Source organism: Rhincodon typus, chromosome 39, assembly GCF_021869965.1.
Source record: "Rhincodon typus isolate 14 chromosome 39, sRhiTyp1.1, whole genome shotgun sequence".
NCBI classification, from domain to species: domain Eukaryota; kingdom Metazoa; phylum Chordata; class Chondrichthyes; order Orectolobiformes; family Rhincodontidae; genus Rhincodon; species Rhincodon typus.
Window position 1 is genome coordinate 11,368,125 of NC_063370.1, and position 21,277 is coordinate 11,389,401.

General features: G+C 39.6%; 1 protein-coding gene across 1 annotated transcript; it reads right to left on the minus strand.

The window, feature by feature from the left end:
• Positions 1-484: 484 nt before the first annotated feature.
• LOC109921668 (heterogeneous nuclear ribonucleoprotein L) lies at positions 485-20,642 on the minus strand. The gene is made up of 12 exons (XM_048618256.1): positions 20,496-20,642; positions 18,138-18,375; positions 17,746-17,831; positions 16,644-16,740; positions 16,223-16,295; positions 11,079-11,138; positions 10,123-10,406; positions 9,737-9,858; positions 5,062-5,263; positions 1,600-1,657; positions 925-1,020; positions 485-830 (listed from the first exon to the last, which is right to left on the minus strand). Exons 1-12 carry the CDS (start codon positions 20,540-20,542, stop codon positions 772-774), a joined length of 1,422 nt encoding a protein of 473 aa, XP_048474213.1. The 5' UTR covers positions 20,543-20,642; the 3' UTR covers positions 485-771.
• Positions 20,643-21,277: the final 635 nt, after the last annotated feature.

A 21,277-nucleotide genomic window follows, 5' to 3' on the forward strand; every position in this document is an offset into this window, starting at 1 on the left:
TTAAATTTTCAAATGATTGGAGAAAACTTGGTCATGCCTGCAGAATCACCGACTAGATTCTTTTGAAGACGACTCTTAATGTAGCAGACAGGGGAATGTCTATCGATGTCAAAAATATGGATTTACAGGAGTCCAAGTCCCTCACAACAGACTACAGACCAAAGATTGTGGCACTGAAAATTATTTAACCTAGTTAAAAAAGTTATGTGAAGATGCCAGCATTGGATAGGGGTGGACAAAGTTAGAAGTCACACAACACCCGGTTATAGTTCAACAGGTTAATTTGAAATAAACCTGTTGAACTATAACCTGGTCGTGTGACTTCCCAGTTAAGAAAATGACTGAGCAGAAAGACAGACAGTAGATAAGCAACAAGCAAGCCAGATTCATTAATACAAAACATAAGCATCAAGAGAGTTGTACCTAAACGATATCAGCTCAGTCATCAATATGGCCTGAACCATCATCTTAAAAAAAAAAGTCATGCCAGTTAAACTGTTTGTTTATTCAATTGCAGTGCTGTGATCCACATTAAATCCCAGCTAATAAAAGTGAAGGGACATTTCACTTCTACAATACAGATTACAAAAGATTAACTGAAATCTACTAAAATAAAAAAACTGGAATATGCATCATAAACTGTGGCTCATGCCTTTTACACAAATGAAGGTTACTGCAAGTTATCAACTTTGCATAAAATACTAAAAATACAAACAGTCACAACAATGGAGAATGGCTAGCAGTCCATCTTGTCTGAAGTATTTTGAGTTTTCATGCTGCATGCTGCACTGTGGAGAAGCAGAGTTTCAGAGTGTATGGGTAAGGGCCACCTGAGGATGAACAGAAAATAGAGATTATTCCAAAATAAGCACAAGTCTCACTCCTCCCATGATAGCCCCAGTTAAGACTTATAGAAAGACATACTTGGGTTTTTCATTTGATAATGATTCAGCAGAGACAATGATTCCATGGCATCATTCTTTGAATCCCACTCAATCAGGCCAGAGGAACTCCTCTCACCTACAATGGAGAATATATTTGGAGTAAAAACCGAAAGAACTGCAGATGCTGTAAATCAGGAACAAAAACAAATTGCTGGAAAAGCTCAAATCATGCAGCATCTGTGGAAAAAAAAAGTTAACGTTTCGAGTCCAGTGACCCTTCCTCAGAACTGGAGTGATTACCAACATATTAGTAGCTAAAACAAGCCATGACCACAAGAGCTGGAAGACCAGATCATTTCATAGCTGACACAAAGGTTGCCAAGCGGTCAACTGGGCAAGAGAAGGAAATAACCAAGGTTCTTGAAATAACTAAAGATTTCACTGAACTGATGGAATGGCAGGCCGAGGTGCCTTAAGCAACTGATAAAACACTAAAACAAAAAGAAGAAACTTGATGTTTCCTTTATGGACTTAGATTGTAAATACACTGAATTTTCAACCAGAACTAAGACAAAGAAGTGAACTCTCTAGATTTAAATTGATAAAAATATCCCAAACACCCAGCTAGGAAAATACCAGTTACATGCTACACATCTGAACCCTCTCCAAAAACTACACACAGTGTCCAATTACAAAATATCAAATTGGTACTTACTCTTTCCAGAGAATAACTTGAAGGCAGATGGTCTCTTCAAACCCAGCTCATCACATACCTAAAACAAGAAAGTAGCTGTTGGTACCCTGTTGATTTTCAAGACTTCCATATGGTCATGTGATACTCCTTTACTCTCAAGCCAAATAGAGCATCCATGCCTGGAACTGGTCATTTCCTAGAAGCACAAACTAACAGGCACCTGTCGAGCCTGCTCTGCTATTCAATAAGATTGAGGATCAGTCATGATCAACACCATACTCCGGCTTTCTCCCTCAAGTCCTTAACATCTAAAAAGGACTAGCAATTTCTTTCTTGATTATTGAAAGTGACTTGGCTGCCAGAGTCTTCTGTGAAGAATTCCACAGGTTCACTACATTTTGAGTGGAGACACTTTTCCCCACCCAAGTTCTAACTTTCCCTAGGTTCACAATGCAAAAGGTGTCTGTAGTCAGGAACTGCAGTTATATCATGGATCCAAAATAGGAGATTCCCTGTAATTCAGTTGTATGGATATCAAGCAGTGAAAATTTAACAGCTGACCTTTGAGACCTCATTATCAGAAGTACTCACAACAGGAGTGTCAGAATTTCATTGATCAGCTATGTTTTTAAGACTTAAAATTTAAAATCTTGATTTTTGTTTGTAAATCTATAATAATGAGTAGGCTGAGGTTATAATGTTTTACCAAGATGTCTTGATTAAATTTAAAAATCTAAAACATTGGTATGAAAGTTATCCTACTGCAATATTTTTAGAGCAATAAGACTGCTATTTTCTAGGTCAGTAGGTTAAGGTGCAGAGATGGTCTTTAGTAGAGCAATGTGCTCTTCCCCGTTGCGTGGGAAATTAGGGAGAATTTCCATGTTCCTGATGATTATGTCTGTAGGAAGTGTTTGGCTGCAAATCCCATCAATCCAACTGATCCATGCAGTCAGAGTAAAAAGAAGAATCAGAAACCTGGGGGGGGGAAATGGGTGGAAGTTTCAGGAAGGGAGAAAAACTGCAGACATACAAATCAGATTGTTTACTTCTGGGGGAGGTAAGCAGGAAGTGCAGGATACTCCTGAGGCTACTTCCATCTCAAACATGTATGCCGTTTTGGAAAAATGTAGGCAGTGACAGACTCGAGGGAATGTAGCATTGATAGCCAAGTTTCTGATATTAAAACTGACTCTATTCTAAAAGTAATGAGTATGTCAGGTTCCAAGTGACCGATTGTGATAAGGGACTCTAATCAGGGGCACAGAAACAGGTTACTGGAACCAACAGGGAGACATCAGAATGGGGCTTGCCTCCCTGGTGCCAGGGTCAAGGATGTCTCGGAGGGTGCAGAATATTCTCAAATGTGGGAGCGTGACCAACAGGAGGTTATTGGTACCAATGTGTACAGTGACATAGGAAGAATAAGGGATGAAGTTCTGAACAGAGAATATAGAAAATGAAGCAGAAGGTTCAAAAGTAGGTCCTCAAGGATAGTAATATCTGGATTACTCCCAGTGCTGCATGGTAGTGAAAAGTAGGTCTAGGAGGATACAGCAAATGAATGGGAGGCTGAGGAGCTGGTGCAAGGGGCAGGGGTTTGCTTTTTTGTAACACTGGAATCTTTTCTGGGGTAGAAGTGACCTGTAAATCGCCAGGGAGGTGGGGAAGAAATGACCCCAGGCAGATAGTGAGGAAATAAAAAAGATCAACTCAAGACTGGTACAGTTAAGAGCAGTGAGTCAAATTGCCATGCTTTGCCTGCCTTGACTGAGAACAGGGTAAGACTGATAAACTGAACTGCATTTATTTCAAAGCAAGAGGCCTAAACAGACAAGGCGTAGGGGATAGTTGGGTACATGGGACTGGGATATCTCAGCTATTACAAAAATGTGACTCAGGGAAGGACAAGACTGGCAGCTTAAAATGTTCCAGGGCATAGATACTTTAGGAAACGATAGAAAAAGGGAGTAAGAGAGAGTGGAGGAATGGCATTTTCAGTTAGGGACGATATTCCTGGGACTACATCTCATGAAGTTATTTGGGTGGAACTGAGAAATAAGAAAGGCATGATCACTTTATTGGGGTTGTACTATAGACCTTCCCCACTCCCACCCCCTAAACAAATAGTCAGGAGGAAATCAATCAGCAAATGTGAAAGGGGTTCTTGGATACCTGTAGGAATAATACGGTTGTAACGCTAGGAGATTTTAACTTTCCAAATATTGACTGGGACTGCCATATTTTTAAAGGATTGGATGGAGAGGAATTTGTCAAGTGTGTAGAAGAAAATTTTCCAATTCAGTATGGGGATGAACCTTGACCTTTTCTTGGTAAGAAAAGCAGGGCAAGTGACTGAGGTGTCAGTAGGGGATCACTTTGGGCCAGTGATCATAATTCTATTAGTTTTAAAATAGTTACGGAAAAGGATAGACTGGATCTAAAAAGTTAAATGTTGGCTTTGACAGTATCAGGCAGGAACTTACAAATGATAGTTGGGAGAGGCTACTTGCAGGTAAAGGAACAGCTGGAAAATGAGAGTCCTTCAAAAGGAAATCTAGATAGATTGTAACATAACTGTTTCTGGATTCTATTAGTGCGAAGGGCAAGGTTGGTAGGTGTAGGGAATGCCAGGTGACTAGAGAAATTCAGGCTCTGGTCAAGAGAAAGGAGGCATGTGGCAAGTATAAACAGCTGGGATCAAGTGAATCCCTCAAGGAGTACAAGGGCAGTAGAAGTATATTCAAGGCAAATCAGGAGGGCAAAATGGGGAACATGAGCTAGCTTTGGACTATCCTTAACACCGTCTGTCAAAGGGATTCTACTAATATATTAAAAGGTCAAAAAGTAACTAGGGAGAGAATAGGGGTCCTTAAAAGATCAACGAAGTTTTCTATATGGAACCACAGGAGATGGGCAAGATACTAAACGAGTATTTCATGTCAATATTTACTGAAGGATAGAGAAACTAGAGAACTTGGAGAAATAAAGGTGATACCCTGAAAGAAGTGTCCATATTACAGGGGTGCTAGACATGTTAAAACGCATAAAGATGGATAAATCTCCAGGACCTGATCAGGTGTATCCTAGACCTTCAGAGGAAGCTAGGGAAGTGATTGCTGGGCTCCTTGCTGATTTGGATATGAATACAGGAAGAATGGTTAGATTAATTTAGGGTATCTGGTCAGCATGGATGGGTTGGACCGACAAAGGTCCGCTTGCATGCAGTACAACCATGATGAAGCAGTTAAACCAAAGTTTAGGTCGAAAGACAGCATCCCATACTGCTAGTCTAAATGCTAATAGTTGGGAAAGCATCTAATCTTTTATTAAAGTGAACAAAAATAGGAGTCTCAGTCCACTCATCTTTCCAGTCTCTGTGCAAAGTAAAAAGAGGGTAGAAAAAAGGTACAACAGCTCAGAAAAGGTGACAAAGCAAACAAGTGATCCAATATCCTAAATGAAAATGTTAACCAATAGTACCTCACAGAAGGCTTCCTCGGTCACCTCTGGAGGGGCATTGAAATAATGTAGGACATTGCTTGGGTGCTGAATTCTGTTCTTGCTGGCTTGCTCTGGAGTGGTGAAGCGATTGTTTCTGGAGCCAGAGAAATCCTTAAAACTGCAAGACCCATCTTCAAGCTCATATGATTGACCAGCCATTATAGCCTGTTGTTTGGATACACTTAAAACAGAAAAAATACACCCCAGTTAGCACAGGACCTCATGCTCCACACAATGACATCCTCTTGCAGACCATGCAGACAACCTTTCCAAGTATTCAACAGTTGACACTTTTTTAACCATCTTTACTGACTCGCTGTTCAGGTTCCAATGTTATACTGAGCACAACAGGCAGCAAATTTAAGGAGCTCGTCAATCAAAACATGAATCTTTTCACAGATGATGCCCGACAGTATTTCCAACATCTTGTTTTGGTATTGGGCAGAAAAAATACCCCAGCTATAATTATTATTTTACATAGTGAATCAATATTCACCACTGCTCAGTGCCTTAAGAGGCTAGATTGTCAGAGTCAGCAAGACCAAGTGCAGAGAAAAAAAACATCGCAGCCCATCAAACAAGGACCTATTTAATACCATTTTCCAGCACTTGGATCATTGCCTTGTATGCATTGGTATTGCAAGGCATTGTGTGAAAGTATCTGTCCTCAAATCCTCTTTGAAGAGTGCCCCTTAAATCTATGCTCCCCAAAGATCCCTCCACAAAATTATCCTTCCTGTATATGCTCACTTTTACACATCCCAATCATTTCTCCTGCCCAAATCTCCTCTGCTCCAAGGAAAACAACCCCAGTCTATGCAATCTCTCTTCATAGAGAAAGCTCTCCAGCCCAGACAACACCCTGGAAAATCTCCTCTGTACCTTCTCCAGTGAAATCATATCTCTTGTATTGTGTGTAGTTCTGAAATCCATATTATAGAAAAGGCAAGTATCTCATACACCTTTTTAACCAGACTGATTGATAAAAGGACTGGTAGACATGCAGCCCCAGGACCAATTGATCCCCAAGGACCTTCCTTTCATCGTGCATTCCCGTCTTGTTTGGTCTGCTGAAGATCATCTCACTGATCCAGAATGAATTGCATTTATCAGAGTATCTTCCCAGCCCCTCTATATCCTTTAATCTAATGCTATCATCATTATTTACCACCCCACCAATTTTCATATCATTTATAAACTTACTTCTCAACCCTCCATCATTCAAGTCTAAATTACACATACACAAAGCCAGGAAGAGCCCCTAAAAACCAAACCCTGCAGGGCCACACTTGGCACAGCCTTCCAGCCACAAAACAGTTCTCAATCAATCACCCTCTGCGACATGCCACTCAGCAAATTCTGGATTTAAGTGGTCAGGTTTCCTCGGGTCCTTTACCTTTATTGAAGGCCTCCTCCATTGGCCCCCAGCATTATAGGTACAAGTCTTCAGCCATTTCAATTAAATTCACAGGGTATCAGGAAACTGCTGGAGACACTGGATACTGCAAAAGCTATGGGCCCTGACAACATTCCAGCAACAGTACAAAAGACTTGTGCTTCAGAACTTGCTGCTCCCCTGCCAAGCTCTTCCAGTACAGTTACAACACTGGCATCTACCCAGCGATGTGGAAAATTGTCCTGTTCACAAAAAGCAGCACAAATTCAATCCACTCAGTCAATTAACACCAGTCTACTCCTGATCATTAGTGAAATAGAAGGGGTCATCAAAAGCGCCATCAAGCAGCACCTGCTCAAACACCCAGTTTGGGTTCTGCCAGCGCTATTCAGCTCCTGACCTTATTAAAGCCTTGGTTCAAATGTGGGCAAAACTCAAATCAATGGGAATCAGGGGCAAACTCTCCACCTGGCACAAATGACAATCATGGTTGTTGTTGATCAGTCATCTCAGATCCAGGACATCTCTGTATGATTTCCTCAGGGTAGTGTCCTAGGCCCAACTTCAAATGCTTCAATGACCTTCCCTCCAATGTCAGAAGTGGGCATGTTCAATGATTGCATAATGTTCACCACCATTCATGACTCATCAGATACTGAAACAGTCCATGCTCAAATGCAACAAGACCTGGACAATACCCAGGCTTGGGCTGGCCAGAGGCGGGTAACATTTGTGCCACACAAATGCCAGCCTATGATCATCACCAATAAGGGACAAGCTAACCGCCACCCTTGACATTCAATGGTGTTGCAATCACCGAATTCCTCACTATCAACCAAAAACTCAGCTGGACTCACCACATACACACAGTGGATATAACAGCTGGTCAGAGGCTAGGGATACTGTGGCAAGTAACTCACCTAACTTGCCAAAGCATTTCCACTAACTACAAGGCACTCGTCAGCAATGTGATAGAATACTCCCCACTTGAACTGGATGAGTGCGGTTCCAACAACACTCAAGAAGCCTGATACCATACAGGACAAACCAGCCCACTTGACTGGCACCACATCCACAAGCATTACTCCTTCCACCACCAACGCACAGTAGCAGTGTGTACCGTCTAGAAGATGCACTGCAGAAATTCAAAGACCCACAGACAGCATGTTCCAAACTCAATGACTTCCATCTCGAAGGACACAGGCAGCAAATAAATGGGAATGCCACCTTTGAGTTCCCCTCCAAGACACTCACCATCTTGACTAGGAAATGCATCACCATTCCTTCAGTGTCACTAGGTCAAAATCCTGGAATTCATACCTTAATAGCATTGTGGGTCAACTGACACAGGTGGACTGCAGTGGTTCAAGAATGCAGCTCACCACTGTCCTGAAGGGCAACCAGGAACTGGAAAAAAATTCTGGCCCAGCTAGCGACATCCACATCCTACAAAAAAAGTTTCCCCATGCTGGATCTTGAAGTCCAATTAGACCAATTCAAATGCACCATCCCAATCTATACATCAGGTCACACCCAGGAAAAGTCCAATCAAGCTGGTCAGACACAACCTCACCTTAACAAAACCATGCTCTCAATAATCCCTGTCTCTCCAAATGCATATTTAATTCTATCCCTCAGAATTTCTCTCAACACTGAAATTAGACTGGTCGGCATGCAGTTTCATTTCTCTTTCTGTCTCAATAATTGTGTGACACTGGCTATCCTCCAGCATTTCATCCGCAGGCAGACAGGCACTGAAAATTATTGCCCATTGTGTTTCCTCTCTTGCTTCACTCAACAGTGTGAGATGCATTCCATTAGACCCTAGTACTTATCCAGTTTTAGGACCGCCAGACCACTCAGCCTCTTCAGTCTATGCTAATTTCTTTAATTATATCACAGTCCACGAGTGAGAGGGCACAAAATGCATTCATGTAGAATACTACCAACGTCCTCCAGCTCAGTGTACAAACTACCAATATAGCCTTTAATGGGCCCTATCCACTTCCTAATCATCCTTTTATGATTAACGTACTTGTAAAACAACATATTTTATTTCATCTGCAATTGTCCTTTCTTGCCCTCTTTTTGCTCTCCGAATTTGCCTCAAATTCCCTCTTGCATATTCTACACTCCTACAGGGCTTCTGCTGTTTTGAGACCTCACTATGTTCCATGAGCCTCCCCTTTTCTCTTTACCCAATCCTGTATAGCTCACAACATCCAGGGTTCACCAGATTTGTTGCCCCCACCCCACCTTTAATAAAAGATGTTGGCCCTGTACTTTCCCCATTTCCTTCATGAAGGTAACCCACTGTTCTGATACAGATTTACTTAAAAGTACCTATTCCTAGTCCACTCTGGCAAAATACCTGATCTTGTTAAATCACACTTTTACAACTGATTTCAGGTCCCTCCTATAATCTTTCCATAAGAAGCCCAAAAGACTACACTCTGGAACGTGGAGCTGCCTGCCAATCCTGACCCCCTCTTAACTACGTCTCAGTGACAGAAACGACACTGTACTCTTGTGTATTAACTCGTGCTCTCAATCCACTTGCTTTGCTGTTAATCTACTTCCTAGCTCTCTCAAGGTCCGAGAACCTCATCTCTTTATACTTATTTTTTGTTGGTACCTATGTTCCGCAATCTATTTGCCCTCCCCCTTCAGGATGCCTTGCAGCCATTCAGCGACATCCCTGACCCTAGCAACAGTGAAGCAACATGCTACGCTGGAACTTCTGCAGCCACAGAAACATCCATCTGTTCCACTTGCAAACTGAACTGAGGATAAAAACCTCAGATCCTCAAAAGCACCTGACAAATACATACAGTCAATTTCAAAGAGACAGGGTCTTTTAGACCCTTCACACTGAAGAAGTCTCTGCTGTCGACAAAACCTCTACCTCATACTTCAGAAGAATGATTTGATCTCAATAATACACTGCTTTTCAGCACCAGTATGGTGTGCGACTATCCCTTTTGCACACTAGTTGTAATGTTCAAAGAGAACCAAAATTTAGGATTCTACCTAGGGCGACCCACTCCTAATACCTGTCGCTGTTCTAATTTCACCACGACTTATTATTATACAATAAGATTTGTTGACATGCCAGTATCTAGAGGATAAACACCAGACTCTGCTTCTACAAAACTGGGGGTCACTGGCCCAATTACAGCTATTGTTTGAAGTCTTGGATAAATACCAATATCCATTTCCCTCATTCTCCCATGGAAAATTTCAGAAGTTGACACCTACCAGACATTTAATTTTTGGTCAAACATATAAGTATTATTCAAATGGCTGATGGCACGATCCACAGCAAATCCATCTCCCATTTCTACCATGGCAGCACCTGGCTTACTCTTCATGAACTTCACCTAGAAAACAACAAGGTGACAAATACTTAGAACACAAGATGCAAAAAAAAAAAAAAAAAAAAAAAAAAAACTGCACCCAATCAAAACTGTCCTTCAATCAGAAGTCACAGTGAAATCATATTTGTCTCAATGTGGCCACAGACCAAAAATTAATAGGCAGTTACAACCCAGATAGGCAAACTACGATAGTCTATTCACTTTGTGGACCGACTGCAATGCCAGGAATAAGAATCCCTGCCTCCAAGAAAAACAGGGCAAACTTACCTTTTCCACATTTCCATACAAACAGAAGATGTTAAACACTCGATCACAATTCATTCTTGAAGGGTCCAAACCATAAACCATCAGTACTGGGCTCTCTGCTTGAGGACCATATTCTGGTGGAGGCGGTGGAGGTGGAGGTCCATACTGAGGTCCATAGCGTTGACTGGGTGGGCCCCGGTGAGGGCCCCCCACTGGAGGTGGTCCTCCCATCCTTCGACGTTCATAATGGGCAGGTGGACCATAATCATCATCTGGATAGTGACTATATCCTCCTTGTGGAGCCCCTTAGGAACAGATCAAAGCAGATTTAAAAAGATATGCTCTACTGAAGGCTACTGTGAAAATCTCTACACCTTAAATAAACCTGCAATGGAGGTTTGTGAAAGTTTTAACACATTCTGCATATTGAACAGTACAGCGAGTCATATTACATTTCATCTTCAAACAGAAACGGAACTAAAAAAAACAACATAGGGACACTGGAATTTTGTGATCAAGATGATTGGTTGTACACACAGTAACAAAATTTGTACCACTGGATTCCTTGAATAGTGCCAAGTCAGCCAACCCCACCATGCAGCATAACTACAATTATCCTAATTACGAGACCAGCCGAAGTTACCAAAATCTACATTCATAGCCAGTCAACTTACTTCCTTTGGTGACCATCCAACAACCCATGGTGGAAGTGCATTATACCTTTATATAAAGGGCAGGATCACATTCACTTACCAAAACTATGACTGTATGATCATCGCCTGCATATAACACCGTAAACTACTAAACTAAACTAACAACACATCGCACACAGTACACACCACTGTAAAAGGCTGTGAGGGAAAAAACTAAGCACTTTCCTCAAAACTATAAAAAAAGGGAGAAGCTGAAGTCTCAAAGTAAACAAGGGTATGCCGCTAAGCGCATCAACCCCACCCTCAACCAGCTCCAATTCTCACCGTACTCAGATGGATGATCTCCAAGCAAGGCTGGCTGGCGCTGGCGCTTGTTAGGATCGCCTTATAAAAAGAGAAAGGATGCAGTGGAAAAGGAGAGTGTTAAATGCATTTCCCAAGCTGCCAGACATCCAAAATAATATCACAACAGAAAAGTTGAAACTCTTCAAGAGAAAAAAAACCACTCATACATTAAGAGTTATTACAATTTTCCACAGTACAGAGATACATATAAAACTTTGGCTTTGAATTTTACAGTGTAGTCTTAATAGATCTATTACCACGAAGGTTCAATCATAAAAAGGTCTACTTACAGCCAGAGTTAGAGAATAACGTCCATGTGCACATTATGTCTGCATTTTTTTTCTTACCACCCAATGCTTCAACAGCAACTTATTGCAGTTTTGAAAGATGGCGCCCCAAACATATGCTTCAACCCTGCATTACACGTTTTACAGCAATGAATACAGATTTCATACAAAGGCAGTACTAGCTTCTAACAATTGCATCTAGCAACAAATTTCACGTTCACAGTTCAGGTAAAAGATTCTTCACAGGTGTCAAGTGGTTCAGTAAAAAGTTGTGAATATGATAACCCAGTGTTCCTCCATGTCGTTCTCCTGAAAGTAATGTTGGATGTGTTGGTCTTGGGCTTTGTGGTAGGTAGCAAGGCTTACTTGGGCAGGATCTGTGTACATCTCCCACATGGGTGTCCAAAATGAAGTTATGTACCATTGGTAATGTATCATTTATGCAGCAAAATGGCTGTACTGATGTGTCTCATACAATGTGTCTCTTATCCCTCCTGTTGAACTTGCATGTTGCCGAGTATCAGTTGTTTATGGCAGATGTCTGAATGTTCTCTGAAATGTAGGAATGTAGAAAACTGGTGTTTCAGCAGGTTGGGTTGACTGGTGGAAGGAACTCGGCATGTACTTCAAGAGCGCTGTATGAATGCACTTGTCTTATGACGAGAGCTCCTCTAAGCAAAGTGAGGGAAAACCCCTGAGACAATTCTGTATCAGTTCACATGAGGCAGTGTTTTTGACCTTTTATCTGAAGAAATCTTGAAAATGAAACAGTTACATCTCTTGCGAATATGCCTCATTTTTGTCTGCCTTCAATACCTTCACTTCAGAAGTCTAGAAAAATGATGGTTTGCCTCACAGTATGTAAGTGATGGCATGTCGTATCGTTGTGGCTGCAGGGTAATCTTGGGTCAATGTATGACACTCGATGTGCTGTTCTTGTTCAATAAAAAAAAGGAAAGAATTCTGCTTGCTTCTCCAGAAAGGTCTGCCTATTACTGCTGCACTGTGTGTGCCCTTACCCAGCAAATGGTTGATTATATAATGCAAGAGCAGAGTTTAAAATTAACCGACTACTAGTATAGTTCAACATTTAAGTGAGAATATATGCAGTTTGCTTCATTTTGATCATGCACCACTAGCTATAGCTGAATTTTATTAAATACAGCTCATGCTTTTAATACACTAGATTTATACACAAAAATTTTGCAAACTTTCCAGAAGTCTCTTAATTTTAAACTATGCATATTTGGCTTCCCAATGGTCACACATGAACACCTCAATTTTAAATGGCATTCTATAATCACAGTTCTGGATTAGATGTGTTCATTATATGAATAGTGCAATTCAGGATTAGACTCAGATACAGTCATAACAATCAAATAGAATTCAACTGTGCATTAAGCAAAGAAATTCCATGAAGTAATTATACAAATATCCTTAAAAATATACACATGCTGTCACAATTTACAGTCACCATTTGGGCTGCCAAAATCTCAGGTTTGACTTTCCACTTTATTTAATGCTATGATAAATTACATTACAGCACTAACTTAAAAACATTCCCATTTGAACTACATGTGACTAAAATCCATGCATTGGCTACTGTAAGAGGACATGGATTGGAGCACAAAGGCGCCTTGCAAATGATCTGAAGTAATAGCACGATTCCTGCCACATTTTATGGTGACTTCAAAATGCACAACAGATAGTATACTTGGCGATCAGCCGTCTTAAAAAAAGTGTTTTGTAATTGGCATTACAGTCAGTAACAGAAGGTCAGGGTAGATGTAAAAATTAGATGTCAAAATGATTCAACTCAAGTCAAGGTAGTTAACCAAGTTACTTAGTAACTGGTAACCAAACCAAAAAACATCACCTCAAAAATCAGCTTGACTACAGAGAGCAGTCGAGTAGAAATATACTTGCTCCATTTACAACCCTGCAATGAAGCAAACTTCATGTAATGAAAATTTACAAAAGTCAGTTCAGCAATCTGATCCAATTTCAGACAGATCATGGACAATGCCAAGGCACTAAATTAAATAAAAAAATGTCCATCATATCCTTGGTAGGGCGAGGTAAAGAATTCTAGACATTTCCATAAGTTAATGGAAGGCTTTCACAAAACAAAACCAAAACATTAAAGTGCTCCACACAAAAATAATTATGAAAAAGGTAATTAATCCTGAAGGCAAAGATTGATATATGCAAAATTATAAGTAAATGTTGATTACATATTTGGCTTCAGAAAATCTATCAATGCTCGCATTTTAGTTAATGAAAACATAGCATTATCCCAGTCGGCAATTACCTGCAGCCAAGAGTTTTGCTTCCAAGTGTCAGCATTATTACCTAGTCTATGCTGATGAGTGCACAGTCAACAGAAAAATCATTGAGTGTTTACATTCACTAAATATATATCAGTACACCAAGGGGAACACAAGTGGCAAATGTCAGGAAAGTCAAACCTTGTCGTGGATGTGCAAAGAAAATAAAAACTTCCAGCAACATTCTGCATTGAGACAAGTTCAGTCACAGAGCATCACAAGTAGATTTAGGTCAGAAAGCATTTCAGAAACAGGCCCTTCACTCAACAAGCATTATATTTAAATCTTAATTCCATCAAAATTTAACCTGAACTATTCAGACAAAAGTATTTTTTTCCTAGATGAACCTCAAGGATATGAAAATTAAGGATCATTGTTACATACTACTTAGAAAAAAATAAAACAAAAGCAGGCAAATGCAAGTGTCTTTAACGGATGCACAAAGCCTTAATAGATTTATGGTTCAGGAACACTATGCACTGTACTGGCTGCTCACACTCTGCTTGAAGTCACAAGACATAGGTAAGATGACAATGATCTTTGCTTACAAAACTACAGCAAGAACTAAGTATTTCTACCAGTGCAAAACATTGGAACAAGGGACCTAGATTTTTAAAAAAGCTCATTTTGTTATAATCTGGACTTCATTTGGAATTAATCATCTGCAAAGCAGACAAAACAAAAAAAGGAAGCTTTATTGTAAATGGAATCAAAGTCACAGCTTTAATGGGATTAATTCTGCCACATACATCATGCTATGAGGAACCATTTTATTAAACCTGTAGAGATTTTACAGGATCTTTGATCACCACTACCACACAAGCCATACTAATAGTCATAATCTAATCACCTGATCCCAGATACCAGCAAAATTCATTAAGTTAGTACTTTTATTGCTCATTCCTTAGTTGAATCGGAGACTGGAGTCTTGTATAATGTGCTACCCCTTGTCTGGAACCATAATCGCAAGGTTATGTCCACGTGCTATCAGAAGTATTCAAGTTTAGTCCTTACGCTCATTCAGGCAACTCCTTCCAATTCACTTCCTTCTATGACAGTGTCTAATAAGTCATTAAAAGGCACAGCAAAGTACAGATGATTACCTTATGACAAAATCCTAATGCAATTCCAAATTATTTAAGACTTAGTCTTGAACCAGCCAGGTCACTGGATATTGATTTCATTTTTATTTCAAAAGCAATTAACTTGAAGTAAATGTGTGAACTAGTTGAGCTTGCCAAAGAATAAATGAAAATACCATAATTATCCAAATTTCAGAGCTAAATAGCAGCAATGAGAGATTCTTTAAATTGAACAGATTCGCCAGAAAAAGAGGAAATACCCTTATGTTCATTTTACTAATTGATGTAATGGAGGGTTGCAGAGAAAATGAGCCCAAGATTTAAATTAATCTTCCTATTCTATAATAATCCTCATGTGGAGAAAGGCAGCTGAATTAGCTCCACTGTGAAAAATGAACACCATCCAGTTAAAAGCATCATAAAGATAGGTGAAACTATTCTGCAAAATGTTGGCCTTCAAAAAGGCATTTTCCCTACCTTCGCTCCAAGCTTCACAAAGTCAAAACTCAAATACTAGAACAGCAGTACAGCGTCTACTGTTTGGTGAGGTGGTGAACTGAAGTACAGTTTTGTCAATAGCCAAAAGGCAAAACAGCTAACAATTACAGACATACACAGCACCCTTAAAATTTTATTCCCAGCAGCTATCAGAATTAAACAGCCTGTGGTGAATAATCTTAATCAGAAAATGGCAGAAATACTCATCAGGTCTGGAGGACAGAAAGCCTGGTCACAGCCTGAGACTTCTTTCAGATGCTGCAGATCTGCAAGAGTATATACAGCTTTGTTTTTATTCCATAAAATCTGCATCCACAGTATTGTATTTGTAGGCATGACAATCTTGCCTTACTGGTAAAGTAGGCTAATGTCCTAGCAGAGAAAGATTTCAAGAGGAAGTGAAATGGTCAGCACAAATTTGAGTTCACATAATCACAGATCTGCACAAGCCCCAGTGAACTCAAAAACAGGACCTGTACTAGAAAGACTTGATATTTAAAAAGTGAAACCTACAACACACACTGGAAACAAAGTATTGTTCAATGCTAAATTACCCCACGTGAAAGCTTTCCAGCAGCCCAAAGCACTATTAAAAATTAATTAACAGTGCACTCAGTCCTGACCAAGTGCCCACCCACTGAGCCAGTCACAATCTCCTTAAACATCAACTCACTGGAAAAGTGAAGGGTACACACCAAAAGCAAGAGCCCATCACCTTAAGGCAAATCAATCAGCTGTTAGTTTTCTATGGCGCAGTAAATCAATGTTGCTGGAAGCTTTTCTCAAATATATTAACTGACAGCACCAAAGTTATAACTGTAAAATATGGTGTAGGATTAAATGTGTATAATTTGTCAATTGAAATTTTACATATTCCAATCACAAATAATTCTGCATAACATGAAATATGCATATACTTAATCTATTACCTTGTCCTCCCAAAGTAGGATTTGTATAGTCCCATGTGTCCTGATCATTTTTGAAGACATTCAATCGAGTAGGCTACAGAAAATGGAGTCCAAATTAGATCAACAAACTGATTAAGTGAACATCTGCACCTTAGGTAACAGCTATGATCCAAGCCAAAACCTAGTTTCCTGGTGTTGTATAAGGGCAATACAGAGCCTTAGTGCACATTATATCAACTGCAAAACAAAACTAACACAAATCCCAATCTCTCAAGTGTAATCAACATATTAAGTGGAGGGTTAAAAGACTTTAAGCAGAATTCTGCATTTAATATGCCCACATCACTTCACAATTCCTTAAAGACTTATGATTCCAGCTTATACATCTTACATCATTTATCTTTTTAATCACCCTCCGAGTACATTTCAGCAAGTAACTTACCTTTGCATATTCAATCTTCAAAGTACAACACCCAGAATAAATGTCTGCTCCATTGAGAGATGCTTTTGCTCTCTGTGCACTCTGTACCGAGTCAAATGTGTCTTATGTTAAAGGTAAATATTACAGCATTACAAAGAAAGCACAATAGCTGCCTACTAATGCAAAGTATAAAGCAATCTTCTACTTTTTAAAAACTCAAAAATGGTCTGTTAAGAAGTGTGTAGTCAAATCATTAGGATTAATGAATGGTTTCACTGTGAAAAAGAAATGGCATAACACCATTTATGACAGATTCATGAAAATAACATTTGGAAAACAGCCAAAGTGGCTCTCAGCCAAATGAGTGACCCAAAACCTTTGGTGGAACAGCTGGCCTTTACAAATGGCTTAAAATGAAGTGTAGGATACAAGCAGAGGACTGAAACGTCAGGCTCAGTCAGCAAATATTCTTCTGGAGTACAGACAGCACAACAGGTCAGACCAATTGGAGACACATGGACTCCAGGTTGGTAGAATCTGATTTCAATAATCAAAAGGGGGATTACGACCATGGATGTCAAAGAACATGAAAACAGGTAAGTGTCACACCATCCATTCTTTAAATCACATCATTGTATTAACTGCATATGGTAGCAAATCCAAATTGCAGCAATAATTTATTGCACTTTGATTTCCAGTCATACACCACAAAAAACACAGAAATAGGAGTAAGTAATTCAGCTCCGCTATTCAATAAAAGCATAGTTGATCATCCAACTTGGTACCTTATTATACCCTCTTCACTACACCCTTTGATTCTTTTCACCCAAAAACTATATCTACTTTTTACTTGAAAACAATGTTTTGGCCTCAACTGCTTTTTGTGGCAGAGAACCCCACCAGGCACACCACTCTCTGGGTGAAGACGTTTCTCCCAATCCTAAACGGGAAAACCCCACAACCTTAAAGTTCAACTAATTTTATGCAAATATTTCAAGAGTACACCAAATTAGTCTAATAACATCTTGTTAAAGTAAAAAAAAAAAATCAGCAATCCTCCTTCAAATTCTTTCCATACATATCCCGTTTCATGCTCATTGTTAGCACCAAAAAAAAAGGATATTCCACCATTGCCTGGACTCCATTTTTCCTGAATATGACAATCCTTTGCACAGGTCCACATGGATTGCATATGGTGTACAAAACATCCTGAAAAATGAAAACAATTGTGACAAAAATCATCATGCATTTACTTACCTCAGCCTTCCACCCACAATCTCCTATCAGGAGGAGGCAACAACAATGTAAACCTCAATTAATAAGCCCAAAGCAGGAAAAAAAAACACAGGATAACATAGTCCAGAATAAGATACCGAAAAAAATCTGAGCAATAGCTCATTAAAGTACCACATTTCCAGCAGAATTCTATTCAGTTTAGAACTAATTCCAACAGGCACTTCCTAATCCTATTTGAATATGCTCCACAATGCAGTAGTAAAAATTTAAATAACTCACTGTTGTAATTGGATAGATAGGGTTCATCACTGTGAACAGCAGTATGTTGTTCACATTTCTGGAATCATCAGAATCACCAGGTCTGGAAATTTTCTGACTAGTCGAGTAGTTCACGAAAGCAGGCTGCGCACCGACATAGATCTGGCTTTCAACTGCGAAGTTCACACAAGCACATGCACCATTCAGATCTTCAAACTCCACTAATGCCTGTCTCTTCTTGGGCATCATCACAACATAGCTGAGAATTGAAACAGTGCCAATTTTTAAAAATGGAATATACATAAAATGAGCAATCTTCAACGAGCACTAGAGAAAAGCACTTCAAAATCGTTTAACCTCTACCATTTTTTAAAATCTGGCCCAATCAATGTAAGCCTAAATCTGCAGCAAAACCAAAGCCCACAGCATTATGATCTCTTAAAGAAAGTGGATAGTGTTATTTATTTTCAGACTAAAATACAGAGCGACTTAAACTCTTCTTTGCAAACTTCAGTTCTATCTGAAAAGAAAACAAACATTTTACATCTTCTCCCAAAAGTACTGTACTGAAATGTTCAGAATAGATAAAGATAGAAGAATTCCTGATCAAAAAGTCAATCATGTAGCCATATTTGCAGTCTGCATGCCTGAACTGACACTATTCAAGCATCAGGAAAACAAGTTGTACCAATAAGAGAACATGTTAGATAATATTAAAACATTCAGAGCATTGCTTAAAAATGTCACCATGGCTTCAGTGATGTGCCATGATCAATTTCTACACACCCACGTTTTAAAGAGAACTGGGATAAGAAAGATTGTTTTAGCAGCAAGCAGCATAGATTTTCAGACAACTTACAATTGCTCCAGACATATCTAAAACAGAGAACCTATAAAGCACAGCAGATAGCTGCTGCGCAGAGGGAGGTAATGTAATTAATTTCTATTTATTTTGAAACAGTTAGCAATTGTGAAGTTTTGTAGCCCAGTTTTGATGAGATGGCTCATACCACTCATTAGCTATTCAGCTTTGAAGAAAAAAAAAACATTAACTCCACTTTCGCTCCAAATACTGCAAATCTGCTGAGTTTTTCTAGCAATATCTGACTTTGCTTCTGATGTCTTGCACCTGCGGTTCATCCTTTCGTTTCCTCCATCATTAGTTTACTTGGTGGCCAACTGTGCAGAACTGGGGCACCCCTTTGCAATTAAAAAAGGTTTACACGCACTTTCCACTAGTTTGCTAGTGGAACTGACCGTCCAAGCATTTAGAGCTTCAGCTAGCTTAATAGCAGATTCCTCCGACTGAAGTTATTAAAGACAACAGAACAGTGCACACAAGTCTCATAAATTACAGATATCCATGGCATTGCCATGTGATGGATCATCTTTCCTTGAAATTATTAAACAGCCAGATGACTCAAAACATCCTACAAGTCACTAAGACAAGAAACTTAACTTGAACGGTCATAAATATTGTAGCTGAGAGCACTATCATAGCGTTGAGTGACCCACTGCCCAAACTCCCAAAGCCTTTCCATCATTAAAGCAGTAGGAGTGCATAGAATACACCATTTGTCTAGACATATCCAACTCCAATAAACAACTACAGAAATCAACCAGCTGTGTTACCATCCAATCCACCACCTCAAAAGCTTTCATTTTCTACACCACTAGCTTACCACGGCTGCAGCATTTACCAGCTATAAGGACTACATCAACTTACCACTACCTACCATATCCAAAGCTGTCTAGAAGGACACAGGCAGAGAAGCAAAAATCATCAACTGTCGGTGCCCCTTCAAGTGAAACAATCCTGATTTGGAATCAGAAATCGATCTGTTCCTTTGTTATGGGTGGATCGGAAACACGGAACACACAAACAGTACCATGAGATACCTTCAGAACCAACTGCAGCAGTACAAGACAGTAGCTCTCTACCACCTTAAGGACAATTTGGGATAGGCAATAAATACTGGTATTGTCAGAGGGCCCTACAGTCAATGGACTTTCAGAAGTCAATGCTACATGAGAAATGAAACTAGGTAGATTAGGCTCTGCCTTGCAACAATTGTGCAGATTCATATCAGGAGTTAAATGTAATCCTTGTAATTTAACATAACACTAGGGAGAATGTTACAATCCAATCAATGACAAGAGAACTGTCATTCAAAAATTTCCCCATTTCTAAAACTGCCCATTGATCAATTAGTGCAAGTGTTTTGAGACACTGTTGTACGTTCGGCTGAACCCATATTTCATGATTCACAGTATCCATCTTGAAGCCCAAATACAGTACCTAACAAGCAGGACTTCATCTGCAACCTTTTAAAAATAATTTAAATCAAAATGCCATCTTATTCAACTTGATCAGCGCACCTGATGGCACCAAACTCCTGTAGTGCCTCTACAAGATCCGCCTCCATAACTCCATCAGACAATCCTCTAACGTGTACCACAGGAGATGGTGATGGCTTGTGAGGATCTTCAAGATAGCTGCCATCTTGCTGCTGCAAGGGGAAAAACAACTTTAGTACAGCAGGCGTTTAGATAGTGTATAGTTTTCAGTCCTGACCACCCAAGTGTCTTGTGGTTGGTGACAGCAAGTATCTAAATCTCAACGGAGTTCATCAGGATTACAATTGCAGTTCTTCACCCTACTGCACTATCAAATTGTGATTTTTTTTTTTTTTAAAAACCTGGATTTTGTATCTAAGATGGCAACAAACTTTTTGGTGTACTCAAGTGCAAGAGTACATGTGACAATAAAATCTAATTCTAAATTATAATCTCACTGCAGGTCTGAAATGTTATACACTAATGGTTTAGCTGGCTCAAGGTTGTGAACTTGGAGAGGATGCAGAAAAAAGTACAAGAGTGGTTTCATGGATAAGGAATTTCAAGTGAGAAATAGTTTAGAGAAGGTTTGAGAAGTTACTTAATAGACGCCTATGGACAGAGCAGTCAGAAACATACCATAAGGGTCAAAAACCAAGAAAAAGTTAAACTAATTCACAGAGGAACCACAAGCAACATAGGAAGAATTTTACTGAGCAGTTAATATCTGCCTGAAGGAGTAGTAGAGCAGATTCAAATGTAGTCAAAGAGGAACTGCATAAGTACGTGAAACAAAAAAAAAGGAAATAAGGCCAAGTATGGAG

What these genes read in the sequence shown, in the direction of transcription:
- LOC109921668 (XM_048618256.1), bottom strand. Translation starts at nt 20,542, where the DNA reads ATGGAGGCGGATCTTGTAGAGGCACTACAGGAGTTTGGTGCCATCAG. An exon ending in GGAGTCCAGGCAATGGTGGA is followed by an intron (nt 16,741 to 17,745) that starts ATATCCTTTTTT and finishes AACATAAGACAC; the next exon opens with ATTTGACTCGGTACAGAGTG. An exon ending in CAAGTTATTCTCTGGAAAGA is followed by an intron (nt 1,021 to 1,599) that starts GTAAGTACCAAT and finishes TCTCCATTGTAG; the next exon opens with GTGAGAGGAGTTCCTCTGGC.